This window comes from Hemiscyllium ocellatum, chromosome 8 (genome assembly GCF_020745735.1).
Source record: "Hemiscyllium ocellatum isolate sHemOce1 chromosome 8, sHemOce1.pat.X.cur, whole genome shotgun sequence".
Lineage (NCBI taxonomy): Eukaryota > Metazoa > Chordata > Chondrichthyes > Orectolobiformes > Hemiscylliidae > Hemiscyllium > Hemiscyllium ocellatum.
Window position 1 is genome coordinate 34,252,969 of NC_083408.1, and position 17,659 is coordinate 34,270,627.

Here is a 17,659-nt window from a genome sequence, read left to right on the forward strand (position 1 = left end):
TTTCAGGTAATACCCCTTAGGAAACTTGTCTTATGCATTAATGTGTATTCATCTGTTAACTCTGCTGCTCTTCTCACTTTATGTTCATCCACATGAATTCTTATCATCTCTGAAAGTGAATTTTTAAACTCCTATAGCAGAATAATTTCTCTTAGAACCTCATAGATCTTATTAATTTTTAAAGCATGCACCCATCTATCAAAATGATTATGTTTAATTCTTTCGAACTCAACATAAGTCTGACCTGATTCCTTCTTTTGTTTCTGAACCACTGTCTATTTGTTTCTGGTACCAATTCATTAGCACTCAAAATAGCCAGTTTGACCTCTTCATGATCTCTTGACCCTTCATTTGACAGCGCTGTAAATACCTCACTAGCTCTGCCTACCAGTTTAGTCTGAACTAGCATTGCCCACAAGTCCTCGATCACTCCACCAGCCCAGCCAATTTTTCAAATGAAATAAAAAAGGCTTCAAAATCATTTTCATCAAAATGTGGCAGAGTTTTACCATATTTTTATATATCGCTACCTTTTCTTTTAATCTCCATCCTGTTGACTTGACTTTGCTGACTGACTCGAAACATCTCCAGTTCAAATTCTCTCACGTTTTCTCTCTCCCTTTTTTCTCTCTCTTTGCTCAGCTAAGACCCTTCTCGCTCTTTCTTTTACCTCTTTCTTCTCTCTCTTTTTCATTCTTTCTCTTTCTCTCTCCTTCCTTTCTCTTTATTTATCTTATAACTCAATTTTCCTCAATTGTAAGTTAAATTTTTCTAACTTAACTGCACTTGTCTATTTCTGTGACACACTTAAGTGTTTGAGTAACTCCCTTACAATTTCTGCTATACTTTTGTCCTTGCTTCAACGCTATTCTAACCTCTTTGCTAATTCGAAAAGTAAGGTCTTTTTCTTTCTTTCTAAACTTCCTTGACAAATTTAGGATTCATCTTCAAACCCCAGACCTCTTTAGCAGTTTTAGAAGCCATTTCTCTCACTTCTTATTTAACCAAAATTAAACAAATTGTCTCACATACGTTTTTTTTAAAGATCTAAGAAACTAACCTGTGAGTGTTTAAATCTACTGGGCTTTTCTTGTACCCCAAATCTATTCAAACCTGTCCAAATCACAGACCAGAGTCCCCAGCTATTATGACTCTGGGTAAACTCTTCTGATAATTTAAACCAGATACACAGAAAATCTAACCTTGCCTCATAATCTGTAGAAGTATGAGTGACAAAAAACTACCAAATCCCAGTATTTAAAGAAAAATTAACAATTTATTGTTTAACTCCAAGGGGAAAAAAGAGAACATTAAACTATCAACACTGTAAGCCTCCTTTGTCTTAATGATTTATCTACCTCCCACTCTACAGCACTATACTGATCGGTAAAACTCTCCAATTATAAAAATTCAAATTTCAAAACCAGTCAGATGTGTCGCTCCTCCTCTGTAGATTTTTGTGGGTCTTTTCTTGGGTCTTCTGCTGCACAGATTTCATATGAACAGGTACCTTTCAGAGAGTGATTCTGTGAGCTGTCTGTATTTATTGGTGTCCTTTGCCGCTCTGGTTAACTGTTCATGTTTGGCCGACCTGTGGAACCGTTCTGAAGCCCATCTAACTTACACAATTCCATTTTCATCCGTATGTCTATCCAACAACCATTTTAATGCCCTTAAATTTGGCGAGTCCTCTACTGTTGCAGGCAGGTCATTCCATGTCCCTACTACTCTCTGAATAAAGAAACAACCTCTGACATCTGACCTATATCTGTTACCCCTCAGTTTAAAGCTATGTCCCCTCGTGATGGCCGTCCCCATCCAAGGAAAAAGGCTCTGTCCACACTATCTTAACCATCTGATCATCTAATGTCTCAATTAAATCACCTCTCAACCTTTTTCTCTCTAACATAAACACGTCAACCTTTCTCATAAGGCCTTCCCTTCATGCCAGGCAACATCATAGTAAATTTCCTCTGAACACTTTCCAAAGCTTCCACATCCTTCCTATAATGTGATGACCAGAATTGTACGCAATACTTCAAGTATGGCCACACCAGAATTTTGTACAGCTCCAACATGACCTCATGGCTCCGAAACTTAATCCCTCTGCCAATAAAAGCTAACATACCATGCGCTTTTTAACAGCCCTATCAACCTGGGTGGAAACTTTCAGGGATCTATGTAAGTGGATACTGAGATCTCTCTGCTCATCTACACCATCAAAAATCTTACCATTAGCCCAGTGCTCTTTATTCCTGTTCTCCTTCCAAAGTGAATCACTTCCCAGTTTTCCACATTAAACTCCACTTGCCATCTGTCAACCCAGCTCTGCAGCTTAGCTCTGTCCCTCTGCAACCTGCACCATCCTTCAGCACTATCCCCAACTCCACCAACCTTAATGTCATCCGCCAGTTTACTAACCCATCCTTCTACACCCTCGTTCAGGTCATTTATAAAAATGACAAATAGCAGTGGCCCCAAAACAGATCCCATGAGTAATTGAACTCAAGGATGAATATTTCCCATCAACCACCACTCTCTATCTTCTTTCAGCTAGCCAATTCCTGAACCAAACTGCTAAATCTATATCAATCCCATGCCTTCATGTTTATGCAATAGCCTATTGTGGGGAACCTTTTCAAACGCCTTACTAAAATCCATATACACCACATCAACCACCTTACCCTCATCCACCTGTTTGTTCACCTTCTCAAAGAACTCAATAAGATTTGTGAGGCATGACCTACCCTTCCCAAAACTGTGTTGACTATTCCTAATCAAATTATTCCCTTCTAGATGATTATAAATCCTATCTCTCATAACTTTTGCAACACTTTACCCACAAACAAAGTAAAGCTTGCTGGTCTATAATTGCTAGGGTTGTCTCTACTCCCCTTCTTGAACAAGACGACAACATTTGGTATCCTCCAGTCCTCTGGTATTATTTCTGTAGACAATGATGACATAAAGATCAAAGCCAAAAGTTCTGCAATCTCCTCCCAGGATTCCCAGAGAATCCTAGGATAAATCCCATCTGGCCCAGGGGACTTATCTATTTTCACACTTTCCAGAATTGCTAAACCACCTCTTTGTGAACCTCAATCCCGTTTAGTCTATTAGCCTGCATCTCAGTATTCTCCTTGACAATATAGTCTTTTTCCAGAGTGAAAACTGATGAAAAATATTCATTTGGCACTTCTTCTATCTCCTCACACTCCACACACAACTTCCTACTACTGTCCTTGATTGACCCTAATCTTACTCTAGTCACTCTTTTATTCATTATATACTAAAGAAAGCTTTAGGGTTTTCCTTGATCCTGTCTGCCAGTGACTTCTCATGTCTCCTCCTGGCTCTTTTTAGCTCTCTCTTTAGGTCTTTCCTGGCTAACTTGTAACTCTGAAGTGAGCCTTCACGTCTCATCTAACATATACTTTCTTCTTCCACTTGACAAGAGATTCAACTTCTTTAGTAAACCACAGCTCCTTCACTTGACCACTTACTCCCTGCCTGACAGGTACATACTTATCAAGGACCCACAGTTGGTGTTCCTTGAATAAGCACCACATTTCAATTGTGCCCATCCCCTGCAGTTTCCCTCCCCATTCTATGCATCCAAAATCTTGACTAATCACATCATAATTGCTTTCCCCCCAGCTATTACTCTTGCCCTGCTAAAGCATTTTTCAGAGTTATGTTCATTCTCTCTACCACCCATGAGCTCTGGAGGTGATAGGGGATATGATATTTTTGTTTTATCTTTAGTAGCTGGCATATTGTGTTTGTAACTTTGCCTGTGAAATGTGTCCCTTGATCGGAGTCTCCCCACCTCTGGATTACCTCCTGTGCTAGAATCCTGGCTGCAGTGGTAGCAGTACAGATTTTGGTGGGAAATGCCTCAACCCACAGGCAGTACGTTTTCCACAGGAAGGTGGTAGTGCCCTGTGAAATCCATTTGGACATGTTCCCAGGGTCCCCTTGGCATTGGTTGGTGTCCCATCCTAACGTTTATGGGTCTACCTGGGTCGTGCTGTGCGAAAACCACGCATCTACATCTCTTCCCATTCCGTTCCACCACCACTCTCCCGAGACTTGCTATTTTAGCTTCCCTGCCTGTATGTGAGAGCTCATGTTGCAGCTCCAGCAAGGTGTTTTGTGTGCACGCTGATGCTGCCACCTTGTCTGCTTGCCTCCAGACATCGTCCACCCCTTTATGTGCTCCCTACATTCTCCATCTCTCTCCCTCTCTTTCTGCAGGCTGTCCTCCTGCAGCTGCTGTATGTGAATATCATCTTCCGTTAGTTTTGTTGTTGCTATTGAAACCTCATCAGTGGTTTCCTGCTCTAAGGTTCGCTGGGTTGCTCTGTCTGTGGCTTGGTCCCCTTTAAATTGCAGCCAGCCTGGACTATCTTTCCCTGGCTCCTTTTGGTGCTCTTTGATTTTTATTACTGCAGCCTCTTTTAGCAGTTCGCTGGCACTCAGCAGTGCTTGGATTCTTAACTGATGTTTGATGGGGTTTCCCCCATGCTTTTCCAGCGCACTGCCTCTGTATGGCCTGCTCTGTTGCAATGGCTGCAGTACTCTATGCTGTCCCTTGTCCTATTCCCTGCCTGTTGGGCCCTACAGTCTCTGGCAAAGTATCCCTGTCGGCCACAGTTGTGGCAGGATGGTTTGGTTCTGCCTTTGCCTCCGTTCCAGTAAGTTGCTCTGTCAGGTTTTGTTTTTATTGTGGGAGCTTCCCCCTGCTGCACCCCGCTAGCCCACTCTACTGGGTTGTCATAAATTTTGGATATTATCACTGCTACTTCCGGGATGGATTGATGGACGCGAGACAGCCCGTCTCTAAAACCCTGAATAAGTGCCTGGCCCCCATGAACTGGGTTTGCTTGTATTGAGCACTCTTGGTATACCCTATATTATCGTTCCCCATACTCCGAGGCTCCTTCCCCTTTAAGCTGTTTAGAGGTTGTTAATTTGCTCCAGTTTGTGGGAGTATTTTCTAATACCTGCTGGATCTCTTCTTTAAAATGGGCAAATGGGGCCTGCTGGGCATCTCCCTCGGCTGTAGGGGTGACAGCATGTGTCCAATGTTCATTCCACTCCCCCCCCCCCCCCCCCCCCCCCCCCCAAATTGTCTCAGCTTTGGCTTTGTGACCACCATCTACCTGTCTCCACCTGCCAGCTGGGCAGGCTGCCCAGCCAGCTGGTATATATCCCCCAAGTGCAGTCAGTGCCCTGCCCATATACTGCCTAGCTCATCCCAGAACATTGTGTTTACACTTCGGGACTGTAATTAGCCCAGGGAGGTCATGATCTGTTGCGTTTCTCCTGGGGTAAAGGGTTTATAGTTTGCTTTTGGCTGCAACTCTGTTCCCCCCCCCCCCCCAGTGACTGGTGCTAGTTTATATTGTTACAGCTCTTGCTTTGCTGAGGGAGCAGTTTGTCCCTGCTGTACTGTTTCGTAGGAGGGGAGAGAGTCCGTCTCCTTTTTCTTCTGTACTTTTTCTAATCTTTGTTCGAGCTCTTTTATCCTATCCTCCAGCTCCTCTATTCATTCTTGGCCTTTTCCCCACCTGCTAGTGGAGGCATCTACTTGTTCAATTAGGCTTGCTCATTGGTACACTAACATTACCCCTATCTTTTTAGTTTTATTTCGTTTTTCTTTGTCAATCCAGTTCCGCTGTTGTACTAATATCTAAGGTGGATCCCAACTCCCCTTTCTTCATCTGTTTGTCAGCGCTCGTCTGCCTGACTTGTATTTCTCAATAAGGGAACCTGCAGTATTCCCTTTAAAATCCTGATCTGCCTTCTCACAGATTGTGTACCCCCGGCTACCACCAACAGTGAAGTGTCCTTAACCAGTGGGACATCTCTATCCCCTGGCAACTAATACTGTCCCAGCACCATCCGTATGGCTGTAGCAGCCTCCTAGCAAGGTGTGCTCTCTACCCTCCCGCCGACCATCACTACTAGTCGGCACCTACAGGTTGGCTGGGAATGTCGGTTCAATGTCCTGCTCTCTACCAGGATACCTCTACCATTCCTGCCATCTCGACTGTTCCAACACCACCCAATAGGCCCAGAAACCTACCTTAAGCCCGACGTGCTCTCTACCAGAGGGACTTTATGCCCTCCCGACCACCGCCACTATTTAAGCTGTGTGATTCTGCTATAGACTGACAGGGTATCACAGATACTCACAGTGTCCATGCTTCCCACCTTGGGTAACGTGCTGCTCCACTGGAGTTTGGCTCTTGGTCAGAGTAATACAATAACAGACAGCACCCAACCTTCAACTAAGCTCTAACTGGACTCTGCATTGCTTGCCACTACAGAGTCCAATGTTACCCAACATTGCCACTTGTGCTTCACAACACCTAGTGCCCTTGGTGCCACAATTCCCAACCATCGCGTTGGGGGGGGTGGGGGTGTTGCTATCCCTCTTAATAACTGGTTATGGGCAGGTTTTTGAAGCAGGCACTACCTTGTCCTCTGGTCGTTTCAGCACAAGCAGCTGCTTATCACACCAGTTAGTACACTTTCCCACTTACACTCCATAGACCTGCACTTATACACAACCCAGTACTATCACACAGGTTACACACTACAATGATATACCCTATACACTGTGTCTTTGGCCCAGTCTGACTCTTCCCATTTGCAGATTCAAAATGTCTCTAACCCCAGCTCCCCGATTGTGGCCTTTGACCAGAACACCAGGAATAGGAGACCCTGTGCACAGTGCCAGTTGTTGTGGGGAAAATCACCAGTCTCTCTGAGTCAGAATTGAGATTCAACGGCAGAGTTTATTGTACAAAGAAACCCGAGCTCCGGGAGGAGAGAGAGAGCGACATGATCGTCAGCACGGCTGTCAGCTGCGAGCTTCCTCTGGGTGTCATGACATTTTATACATTTTGTAGTATGATAGTTCAAGTCTCGAGTCTTTGTACAGCATGATTTGTTTACAGAAAACATTACAAAATCATTGTCAGTTTCAGTGGTCGTGATCGTTTCCATTACTGCAGATCTGAAGTATTAACACTTGTATACAAGCAGTCTCAGGTAGTGAACATGTCTATTGAAGGTGATGGCTGGACTCAGATATTCCAGCGGGCAGTAGATGTTACTAATGTGTATTCTCTTCCCCCAACCACCTTAAACTCTCCACGCTTCAGGCTCACTGCCTTTATTTCTGATGAAGGGCTTTTGCCCGAAACGTCGATTTCGCTGCTTGTTGGATGCTGCCTGAACTGCTGTGCTCTTCTAGCACCACTGATCCAGAATCTGGTTTCCAGCATCTGCAGTCATTGTTTTTACCTCGTTGATTTTAACCCTACTGTGAATCCTCTTGCAAGGATGCCTGCCTTGAAGAAGTTTTCCTCCTCTCTCTACAAGAATCTCAGGGAGTCCCTCTCCCACTGCAACTCCCAAGTAATTTCCTCTGCCCTGAAGCACTTCAACCATGTCACGAAACAAACTCGGTACCACAGCCACATTTGCTAACTCTATGCTACTCTCTCCCCACCCCCACTCTACCCCAAGCTTATCTCTCCACGCTTCAGGCTCACTGCCTTTATTCCTGCTGAAGGGCTTTTGCCCGAAACATCGATTTCGCTGCTCCTTGGTGCTGCCTGAACTGCTGTGCTCTTCCAGCACCACTGATCCAGAAACTAATCACCAATGCTCTGTGTAATGTGCTGGGATCCTGTTAGCCTCAGGCAGTATCTGTGCATGTTTTACTGTATCTTTCCATGTGCAGAGGATTGTCAATTATCTGAACGAGGTGGGCAGGCACTATTTTGTTCCGATAATTGATTATTCGGTTAATTGATTCCCTCTGGGGCTTGGAGTTTTCTGGTAAGTTTGCTCCCCATTCAGGAGACAAGGCAGCAGCACACCATGCACCAGCCTCCACCCCCCCATGCCTGCCCGCCCGCCCCTCAATCTTGGCCTCTCACCCCGCACGCCCCTCAATCTTGACCTCACCCCTCCTGCCCACCCATTCCTCAATCTTGACCTCTCACCCCGCCCACCCCTCGACATTGACCTCTCACCCTGCCCGCCCACCCCTCGACCTTGACCCCTCACCCCGCCCGCCCACCCCTCGACCTTGACCCCTCACCCTTGACCCCTCACCTCGCCCGCCCACCCCTCGACCTTGACCTCTCACCCCGCCCGCCCCTCAATCTTAACCTCTCACCCTGCCCGCCCACCCCTCAATCTTGACCTCTCACCCCGCCCGCCCCTCAATCTTGACCTCACACCCCGCCCACCCGCCCCTCAATCTTGACCTCTCACCCCGCCCACCCGCCCCTCAATCTTGACCTCTCACCCCGCCCACCCGCCCCTCAATCTTGACCTCTCACCCCGACCGACCGCCCCTCAATCTTGACCTCTCACCCTGTCCGCCCACCCCTCAATCTTGACCTCTCACCCCGCCCACCCACCGCTCAATCTTGACCTCTCACCCCGCCCACCCACCCCTCAATCTTGACCTCTCACCCCGCCCACCCACCCCTCAATCTTGACCTCTCACCCCGCCCACCCACCCCTCAATCTTGACCTCTCACCCCGCCCACCCACCCCTCAATCTTGACCTCTCACCCCGCCCACCCACCCCTCAATCTTGACCTCTCACCCCGCCCACCCACCCCTCAATCTTGACCTCTCACCCCGCCCACCCACCCCTCAATCTTGACCTCTCACCCCGCCCACCCACCCCTCAATCTTGACCTCTCACCCCGCCCACCCACCCCTCAATCTTGACCTCTCACCCCGCCCACCCACCCCTCAATCTTGACCTCTCACCCCGCCCACCCACCCCTCAATCTTGACCTCTCACCCCGCCCACCCACCCCTCAATCTTGACCTCTCACCCCGCCCACCCACCCCTCAATCTTGACCTCTCACCCCGCCCACCCACCCCTCAATCTTGACCTCTCACCCCGCCCACCCACCCCTCAATCTTGACCTCTCACCCCGCCCACCCACCCCTCAATCTTGACCTCTCACCCCGCCCACCCACCCCTCAGTCTTGACCTCTCACCCCGCCCACCCACCCCTCAGTCTTGACCTCTCACCCCGCCCACCCACCCCTCAGTCTTGACCTCTCACCCCGCCCACCCACCCCTCAATCTTGACCTCTCACCCCGCCCACCCACCCCTCAATCTTGACCTCTCACCCCACCCACCCCTCAATCTTGACCTCTCACCCTGACCGACCACCCCTCAATCTTGACCTCTCACCCCGCCCGCCCGCCCCTCAATCTTGACCTCTCACCCCGACCGACCGCCCCTCAATCTTGACCTCTCACCCCGACCGACCGCCCCTCAATCTTGACCTCTCACCCCGTCCGCCCGCCCCTCAATCTTGACCTCTCACCCCGCCCGCCCGCCCCTCAATCTTGACCTCTCACCCCGCCCACCCCTCGACATTGACACCTCACCCCGCCCACCCCTCGACCTTGACCTCTCACCCCGCCCGCCCACCCCTCGACCTTGACCTCTCACCCCGCCCGCCCACCCCTCGACCTTGACCTCTCACCCCGCCCGCCCACCCCTCGACCTTGACCTCTCACCCCGCCCGCCCACCCCTCGACCTCTCACCCCGCCCGCCCCTCAGTCTTGACCTCTCACCCCGCCCACCCACCCCTCAGTCTTGACCTCTCACCCCGCCCACCCACCCCTCAGTCTTGACCTCTCACCCCGCCCGCCTGCCCCTCAATCTTGACCTCTCACCCTGCCCGCCCGCCCCTCAATCTTGACCCCTCACCCCGACCGCCCGCCCCTCAATCTTGACCCCTCACCCCGCCCGCCCGCCCCTCAATCTTGACCCCTCACCCTGATCGCCCGCCCCTCAATCTTGACCTCTCACCCCGCCCGCCCGCCCCTCAATCTTGACCTCTCACCCCGCCCGCCCGCCCCTCAATCTTGACCTCTCACCCCGCCCGCCCGCCCCTCAATCTTGACCTCTCACCCCGCCCGCCCGCCCCTCAATCTTGACCTCTCACCCCGCCCGCCCCTTGACCTTGACCTCTCACCCCGCCCACCCCTTGACCTTTACCTCTCACCCCGCCCACCCACCCCTTGACCTCTCACCCCGCCCACCCACCCCTTGACCTCTCACCCCGCCCACCCACCCCTTGACCTCTCACCCCGCCCACCCACCCTTGACCTCTCACCCCGCCCACCCTCCCCTTGACCTCTCACCCCGCCCACCCTCCCCTTGACCTCTCACCCCGCCCACCCTCCCCTTGACCTCTCACCCCGCCCACCCTCCCCTTGACCTCTCACCCCGCCCACCCTCCCCTTGACCTCTCACCCAACCCACCCCTTGACCTTGACCCCTCACCCCGCCCACCCCTTGACCCCTCACCCCACCCACCCACCCCTTGACCTCTCACCCCGCCCACCCACCCCTTGACCTCTCACCCCGCCCACCCACCCCTTGACCTCTCACCCCGCCCACCCCTCGACCTTGACCTCCCTCCCCGCCCACCCACCCCTCGACCTTGACCTCCCTCCCCGCCCACCCACCCCTCGACCTTGACCTCCCTCCCCGCCCACCCACCCCTCGACCTTGACCTCCCTCCCCGCCCACCCACCCCTCGACCTTGACCTCCCTCCCCGCCCACCCACCCCTCGGCCTTGACCTCCCTCCCCGCCCACCCACCCCTCGGCCTTGACCTCTCTCCCCGCCCACCCACCCCTCGGCCTTGACCTCTCTCCCTGCCCACCCGTCCATAATTGGAGCTTATAACAAAGGCAATGTACTAACTGTGAGGGATTTTAGACTTCATATCAATTAGATAAATTAGCAAAGGCCTTAACGTGCTTGTGAGATACTATCATAACATATTCCTGGAACAGTATGCTGAAGAACAAGTGGGATGACGCTATTTTAGACCCATTAATGTGCACTGAAGGAGAGTTCATCAGTAATTTTGTATTAAAAATCAGTTGTGAAATAATGATCATAACATTAAAAATAGATTATACTGGAATGTAAATATGAGGGGAGTGCTTAATTGGGTAAATAACAGAGGGAAGCATTTAAATAAACTTTACCAATAACATATTGTATTCAAGAACAAAAACTCAGTAAGATCCATCCATCAGCTGCTGAGGAACCTAAGGGTTGTGTTAGATTAAAACTAGCTTAAAATTTTGCAAAGAGCAGGAGCAAGTGCAAGAACTGGAAGAATTTTAGAAATTAGCAAAGGGCCACCAACTTTATAAAAAGGGAACAAGAACAGAATACTAGAGTACACTTGCCTGGATATTAAAAATGGATTGTAAGGACTTGGGTGAGATATACAACAGGGAATCACTTAGGCATTTAGCTCGACAATAGGTTTTGGAATAATGTTGCACTCATGACAGGCAGTTTAACCTGAGGATCATCATGCCTCAGGTGAAGGCAAGATGGAGAAGGTGGGGCCTTCATGCTAACTTCAGCCAGTGTGGAAGTTAAATTTGCACTGTTGCTGCATTCCAAACCAGCTAACCCAAACCGAACCTTTGATTCTGTAGTGCGCCTAAAAAAGTACACTAAAGTTATTTTTTTATTTTACAGCCTGATGATCATGTTCTTTGGAAAATTGTAAATCAGGTAGCTTTGTTTGGAGTGCTTCGAGCTTCGACTAAGGACACTGTTCTGTAGGAAGCTGCACCCTGTCCCTTCCGTCTGACAAGTAATGTGTGGACGGAGTCAGATCCTCAAGAAGACTGGTAAACCATGTCCCGGCCACAGGCCTTAGTGGTGACAGCGGCCACGTTACTGGGTACTGCTGTTGGCTGCCTGTACTTGTGGAAGGCATTTAAAAGTCCCAAATGGAAGAAGGCTCTTGCGAACCAGAATGTAGAGGGTGTGGAAAGAGAGGAAACCACACAGACTGATGGAGAGGAATCTTGTCAAATAGATAACACAGACAATTTTGTCAATCCCAGTTTGCTGGTGGGAAAACTGCTCTCTGCAGATGCCTTCATAGTGGAGTCAGAGGATGAATGGGAGCAAGCCTGGCCATTGCTGAAGTCAGAACTGGATAATTACCCTCTCATAGGAATTGACTGTGAATGGGTAAGTGGTATTGATAACATCTGACGATTTCTGTTGCTCTGCACTTTCCACATGGGATTGAAAGCAAATTACTTGAAATTAGGTGGTAAAATTTAAGAATTATATTTCCAGGTCCCTGACTCACTCAGTCACCTGTCCCCAAGCACGCTGTATTACCGGCTGTATCTCTGTTGATTTTAATCAGCTCCCCTACATGGTCACTCAGTATGCATCCCTCAGCACCCTGTTTTACTGACTGTATCTACTGATGTTAATCCAGCATGTTCACTCTGTCACTGAATAATACATTCCCACAGGGGTTATTGTGATGCAGTGACAGTGTCTGCATCTCTGGACCAGGAGGCCAGGGTTCAAGTCCCATTTCCTCCAGAGTTGTCATGACCCATCTGAAAAACATGTTTTATAGAGAAACCTTCCCTTAGCACTCTGTGTTACCGACTGTATCTCTGCTTATAATGCAGCTCCTCCATTTTTGCAGTGCGTAATAGTGGACAAAGTACTACTACTTTCGAAGTGCAGTCATAGTTTGAATATGGGAAAACAGTAATCAACTTGCACACGGACAGCTACAAATTTGGTAATAGCTAGACAGATCATGTTTTCTTTATTGATGCTGATTGAGCCATTAATATTGGCTAGGATGCTAGCGAGAATTCCTTAGTAGTGCTAAGAGACCTTTCATGTCTATCTGAGGACACACAAGGCTTCAGTTTAATGCTGATTCAGAGGATATCACCTCAGCCATGCCTTCGTGTGCTGAACTCTGGAGTTACCTTCAAAGCCCCAACCTTGCAGCTTGAGAGAGGAGAGTACAACCCACTGATCAGTCTTATTGAAAAACGTACTAAATATTGTAAAAAAAAATTTTCAAAAATGGACAATAAAACGGTACATTTTAAACTGTTGGTAACTGGATTCTGTGGAGCACACTGCCTTTGGAAAATGGACTTTCCAAGGCCTGTGGTCTGGTATTGCTGAAGACTTGACTCTAATGCTTGGAGTTACACACGCATGCAAGTAAACTGACTTGTCGTGTTCCTTAACTGATCAATGATACCCTCCAACTAACTATTGGAAAGACTAAAACATTGCTTTCAGTCCCCCCATAAACTCAGTTCTCTTGCTATTGACTCCATCTCTCTCCTTGGCCAGTTTCTAAAGCTGAATTAAACTGCTTCCAATTGTGTCTTCTAAGTTGACCCTGAACTGCCATGCATAGAACTACATGAAAATAAATCAATTATTTTAGCGGATTTATACTCCACATGAACGTCTTCATACCTTACTTCATTTGACCTCTATTGCATTCTCCGTTATGTTTATCTAACTTCCCCTTACCTCGACAAAACCATGTGCTAAATCCCAGGCGTTCTCCACACATTTTTAAGTCTGTAACCCAATTTTGCAAAGCCCTACGATGGAGTGAAATATTTTATTACCAGCTCAAGGAATGGTCAGCCGTGTCACCCCTAGTGTCTGGCTGTCCATCTGTCAGCCTGCAGCGACCATAGCACCCAAAAGCAACATTTACTAAATGCAAGGTGCTATGGAGAGGGTAGACTGAGTTGTGAGCATTGTATGTCAGGCACTGCCTCTAAAACCAGAGCACTGCACTGATATTAACAAAGTTGGAATGTGCAGAAAACATAGTCTGCAGGGTGCTTAAGTAAAAGACCTCTCATTTCCAGAAACCCCTACCACCTCTTTGTTACCGCAACTATCCTGATACTCTCTTGGTTGAGCTATCACCCTTTGTTCACTCAAGGTCTGCTCCCTGTACCGTATCTTGCATCTGTCCAGTTCATCCTTTGACGGTATGTTCATAAGCCTACCTTAACTCCTGATGGATCAAAACCACCTCGACATTGTCCAAATCCCTTTCGCTTCACTCACTCCTATTTCTGTAATTTCCCCCAGTCCTATAGCCTTCTACTGTCTGTGCTCCTCTCAGTTCTGGCCTCTTGTACATCCTCATATCCCTGCACTCCACTTTCGGTGGATGTGCCTTCAACTTCCTCATCCTTAACATTTGGCATTCTTTCCCCAAACCTGTCTGTCTGTCGCCTTTTAGGTATTCAGTCAGATCTACCTGTGTTTAATAAGCTTTCTGGTCTTGAGGCTTGATGTCAAATGTTGTTTGACAAAGCTTCTGTCAAGTACCTTGGGAAATTTGGTTACATTGAAAGCATGTATAATGCAGTTATTGGGATGGAAGTTAGGATAACTTGCATTCCTGAAAGAGTGAGTAGACTGGATTTAGCTGATTTGTTTTTGTAGGTTGTATTTCTGTCTTTGGAATTTTTAATCTTTTAGTTTAACCCTGGCAACAATTACATTTATTTGACTTGCTATCTTGAAATTATTTTTCAGATTTCTATAAAGGGGAAACCAAACCCAGTGTCTCTCCTTCAGCTTGCATCTTACAGTGGCTTCTGCCTTCTTGTCCGCATGCCCCAGATGACCAGGGATGGTCGCTTGATGCCGAAAACTTTGCTCGACCTACTGGGGAATGGTAGTGTTCTAAAAGTTGGTGTTGATGCTTTCGAAGATGGCTGCAAGTTATTCCGAGATTACTGCATTATGGTCAGGGGCTGCTTGGATGTGAGATACTTGGCCATGCGCCAGAGGTTGGTGATGGGTTGAATTATGAGGACAGATTGCAAAGATTAAGTCTATATTTGGTTGCTTATGGAAAATCAAGGAATAATGTAATTAAGGAGTTTGGTAGTGGATTCTAGAATGAGGAGCCATACCTTAAAATCAGGATTTAAAATGAGTTGATGTCAGGAAACATGCCTTCATAATAAAGTTGCAAGAAAAGCCTTTGAGGCAATGGAATTTCAGAACTGGCATCAACAAGTTTTTGTTACGCAAAAATTACAGATGTAGTTAACATACAGGTCAACAGTTATTTCGTTGATGTGGAAGTACCAGTGTTGCACTAGGTTGGACCAAATCGGAAGTTACATGGCACTAGTTTATATTCTAACAGGTTTATTTGAAATCACATGTTTTTGGAGCGCTGCTGCTTCATCGGGTAGAGTGTCCGAAGGCTTGTGATTTCAAATAAACCTTTGGGTTATAACCTAGTGTTGTGTGACTGCTGACATTATGTCATTGTGGAACATAGTCAGGAGGCTGAATTGTGCCCTTTAGTTCAAATTGCAAATTCCCCTCCAAGCCACTCACCATTCTGACTTGAAAACATTTCACTGTTCCTTTACTATCACTGGGCTAAATCCTGGAAATATCTTCCTGATAACTTCGCAAGTGGACCTAAGGGCTGCAGGAGTGCAATAAGGTAGCTCAAAACTACTAACAGTGATGGCCAGTAAATGTCCAGTGAACAGCCTGTGAAATAATTTTTGTAAACATTTTTATTATTTTCTGCAGAATTGAGTTTTCTTTCTCCCTCTTTCTGAGGTTATGCATGTCTGTTTTCAAAATTGACTTAGATTTTTAAAAAAAAATCCTTCAGTTTAGTGTTTTAGGCTAATCTAGAGATGAACTTTAACTTCTGTAATAATTGGTTTCATATACAGAGGAACCTCAATTATTTCATGTTCAGTTATCTGAATATTGGATTATCTGGCAAGATCGTATGGTCCCGATGTTTGGCTAGACTATGTTATCTGGCATTCGATTATCCAGAATTTGATTAACCAAATGAGATACTTGGTTCCTCTGTAAACTGAATCACAAATTCTATAGACAGACTCACTCACAACCTTGCTGAGTAAAGCAATGCTAAATTTAGAATTACAGAATTGTTATAGTACAAAAGGACCATCATATCTGAACTGACTGACTGATGAAATAGTGACAGTCTATTCTATTTTCCCATGCTTTCCACATTGTTTCTATTTAAATAATAATTTAATGTTCTCTCGAATGCTTAATTGAACCTGCCTCCACCACACTTCAGGCAGTATGCTTCAGATGGTGAAGCATTCAATTTTTTTTCACGTCGCATTTAATTTTTACAAGTAACTTTATAGCCTTTCTCTCTTGTTTTCAATCCTTTAATGAGAGGGAGCAATTTATCTTCAGCTACTAAATCCCTTCTTAACCATCACCTGTCCAAAGGAAATGTCACAATTTCTCCAATCTATCTTGATAACTGAAGTTCCTCATCCCTGGTATCATTCTAATAAACTACTTTCTCCAATGTGTTCGCATCCTGTCTGTTGTACGGCATCTAGAACTGTATGCACTCTTGCAGTTGTGGTCCAACAGGTCTGATACACATTCAGCATCACTTTGTTGCTTCTATACTCTCTGGCCCTATTAATAAAACTGAGGGTACTGTACATTTTATAAACTGCCTTCTTTATCTGACCTGTCACTGTTCGTGACTATGTGCATATCAATACACCAGGTTTGACATGCCGACCAGATATCCCAACCCAATCTAGTCCCATCTGCCAGCGCCCGGCCCATATCCCTCCAAACCCTTCCTATTCAAATACCCATCCAAATGCCTCTTAAATGTTGCAATTGTACCAGCCTCCACCACATCCCCAGAAGCTCATTCCATGCATGTACCACCCTCTGCGTGAAAAAGTTGCCCCTTAGGTCTCTTGTATATCTTTCCCCTCTCACCCTAAACCTATGCTGTCTAGTTCTGGATTCCCCGATCCCAGGGAAAAGACTTTGTCTATTTATCCTATCCATGTCCCTCATAATTTTGTAAATCCCTATAAGGTCACCCCTCAGCCTCTGACGCTCCAGGGAAACCAGATCCAGCCTGTTCAGCCTCTCCCTATAACTCAAATCCTCCAACCCAGGCAACATCCTCGTAAATCTTTTATTTCATACTCTGTTCCTTTGTTCTTTCTCCCAAAATCTATCACTTTACTTTTCTGCATTGAACTTCACCTGCCATGCATTTGTCCACTCCACCGACTTGTCAATGTCCTTTTTGGAAATTGTCCCCTGTGCACCAAGTTCAAGATCAGTAATATATATCAGGAAATGCAAGGGTCCAAGGTTGATCCCTAGGGAACTCCAACACAAATCTTCCTCCAGCCTGGAAAATCTGTTAATCATTACTCTTTTATTTCCTATCCTTAAGCCAGTTTGTATCCATGTTGCTACTATTCTGTTTATCCCATGAGCTACAAGTTTTCTTACAGGTCTGCTACTTAATACTGTATCAAATGCCTTCTAGAAGACCATGTATGCCAGCTCTTTATAATTAACCCACACTTTCCTATGTGACTATTACTTCTATTCCAAATAATTGTTTCAAGAAATTTCCACGCCACTGAAGTTATTGGACTGTAGTTGCTAGGCTTATCCGTACAACATGTTTGAACAAGGGTGTTACTTTTGAAAATCTCCAGGCCTCTGGCATGATCATTGAATCCAAGGAAGATTGAAAGATTGTTGCCAGTGCCTCTGAAGTTTCCAGTCTCACTCCCTATAATATTCTCAGATGCGTCTCATCGCTTCTAGTCCCTTATCAATTTTTAAGTACTGTTATGAAGTTGAAGGTGTGCACTGTACCTTTAAGAGAGAGAGAGAGAGAGTGATATTCTGAACTGAGAGATTATAAACACCAGTGTATACAGCCAGTCG

The 17,659-nt window shown here is 46.7% G+C and overlaps 1 protein-coding gene across 1 annotated transcript in view; it reads left to right on the plus strand.

The window, feature by feature from the left end:
- Positions 1 to 17,659, plus strand: part of exd2 (exonuclease 3'-5' domain containing 2) — a 53,412-nt gene that overhangs the window by 7,416 nt on the left and 28,337 nt on the right. The window contains exons 3-4 of the mRNA XM_060828325.1: positions 11,576 to 12,079; positions 14,450 to 14,706. Coding sequence (XP_060684308.1) covers positions 11,738 to 12,079; positions 14,450 to 14,706 — 599 coding nt within the window. The 5' untranslated portion in view covers positions 11,576 to 11,737. The remainder of the gene's footprint in view (positions 1 to 11,575; positions 12,080 to 14,449; positions 14,707 to 17,659) is intronic.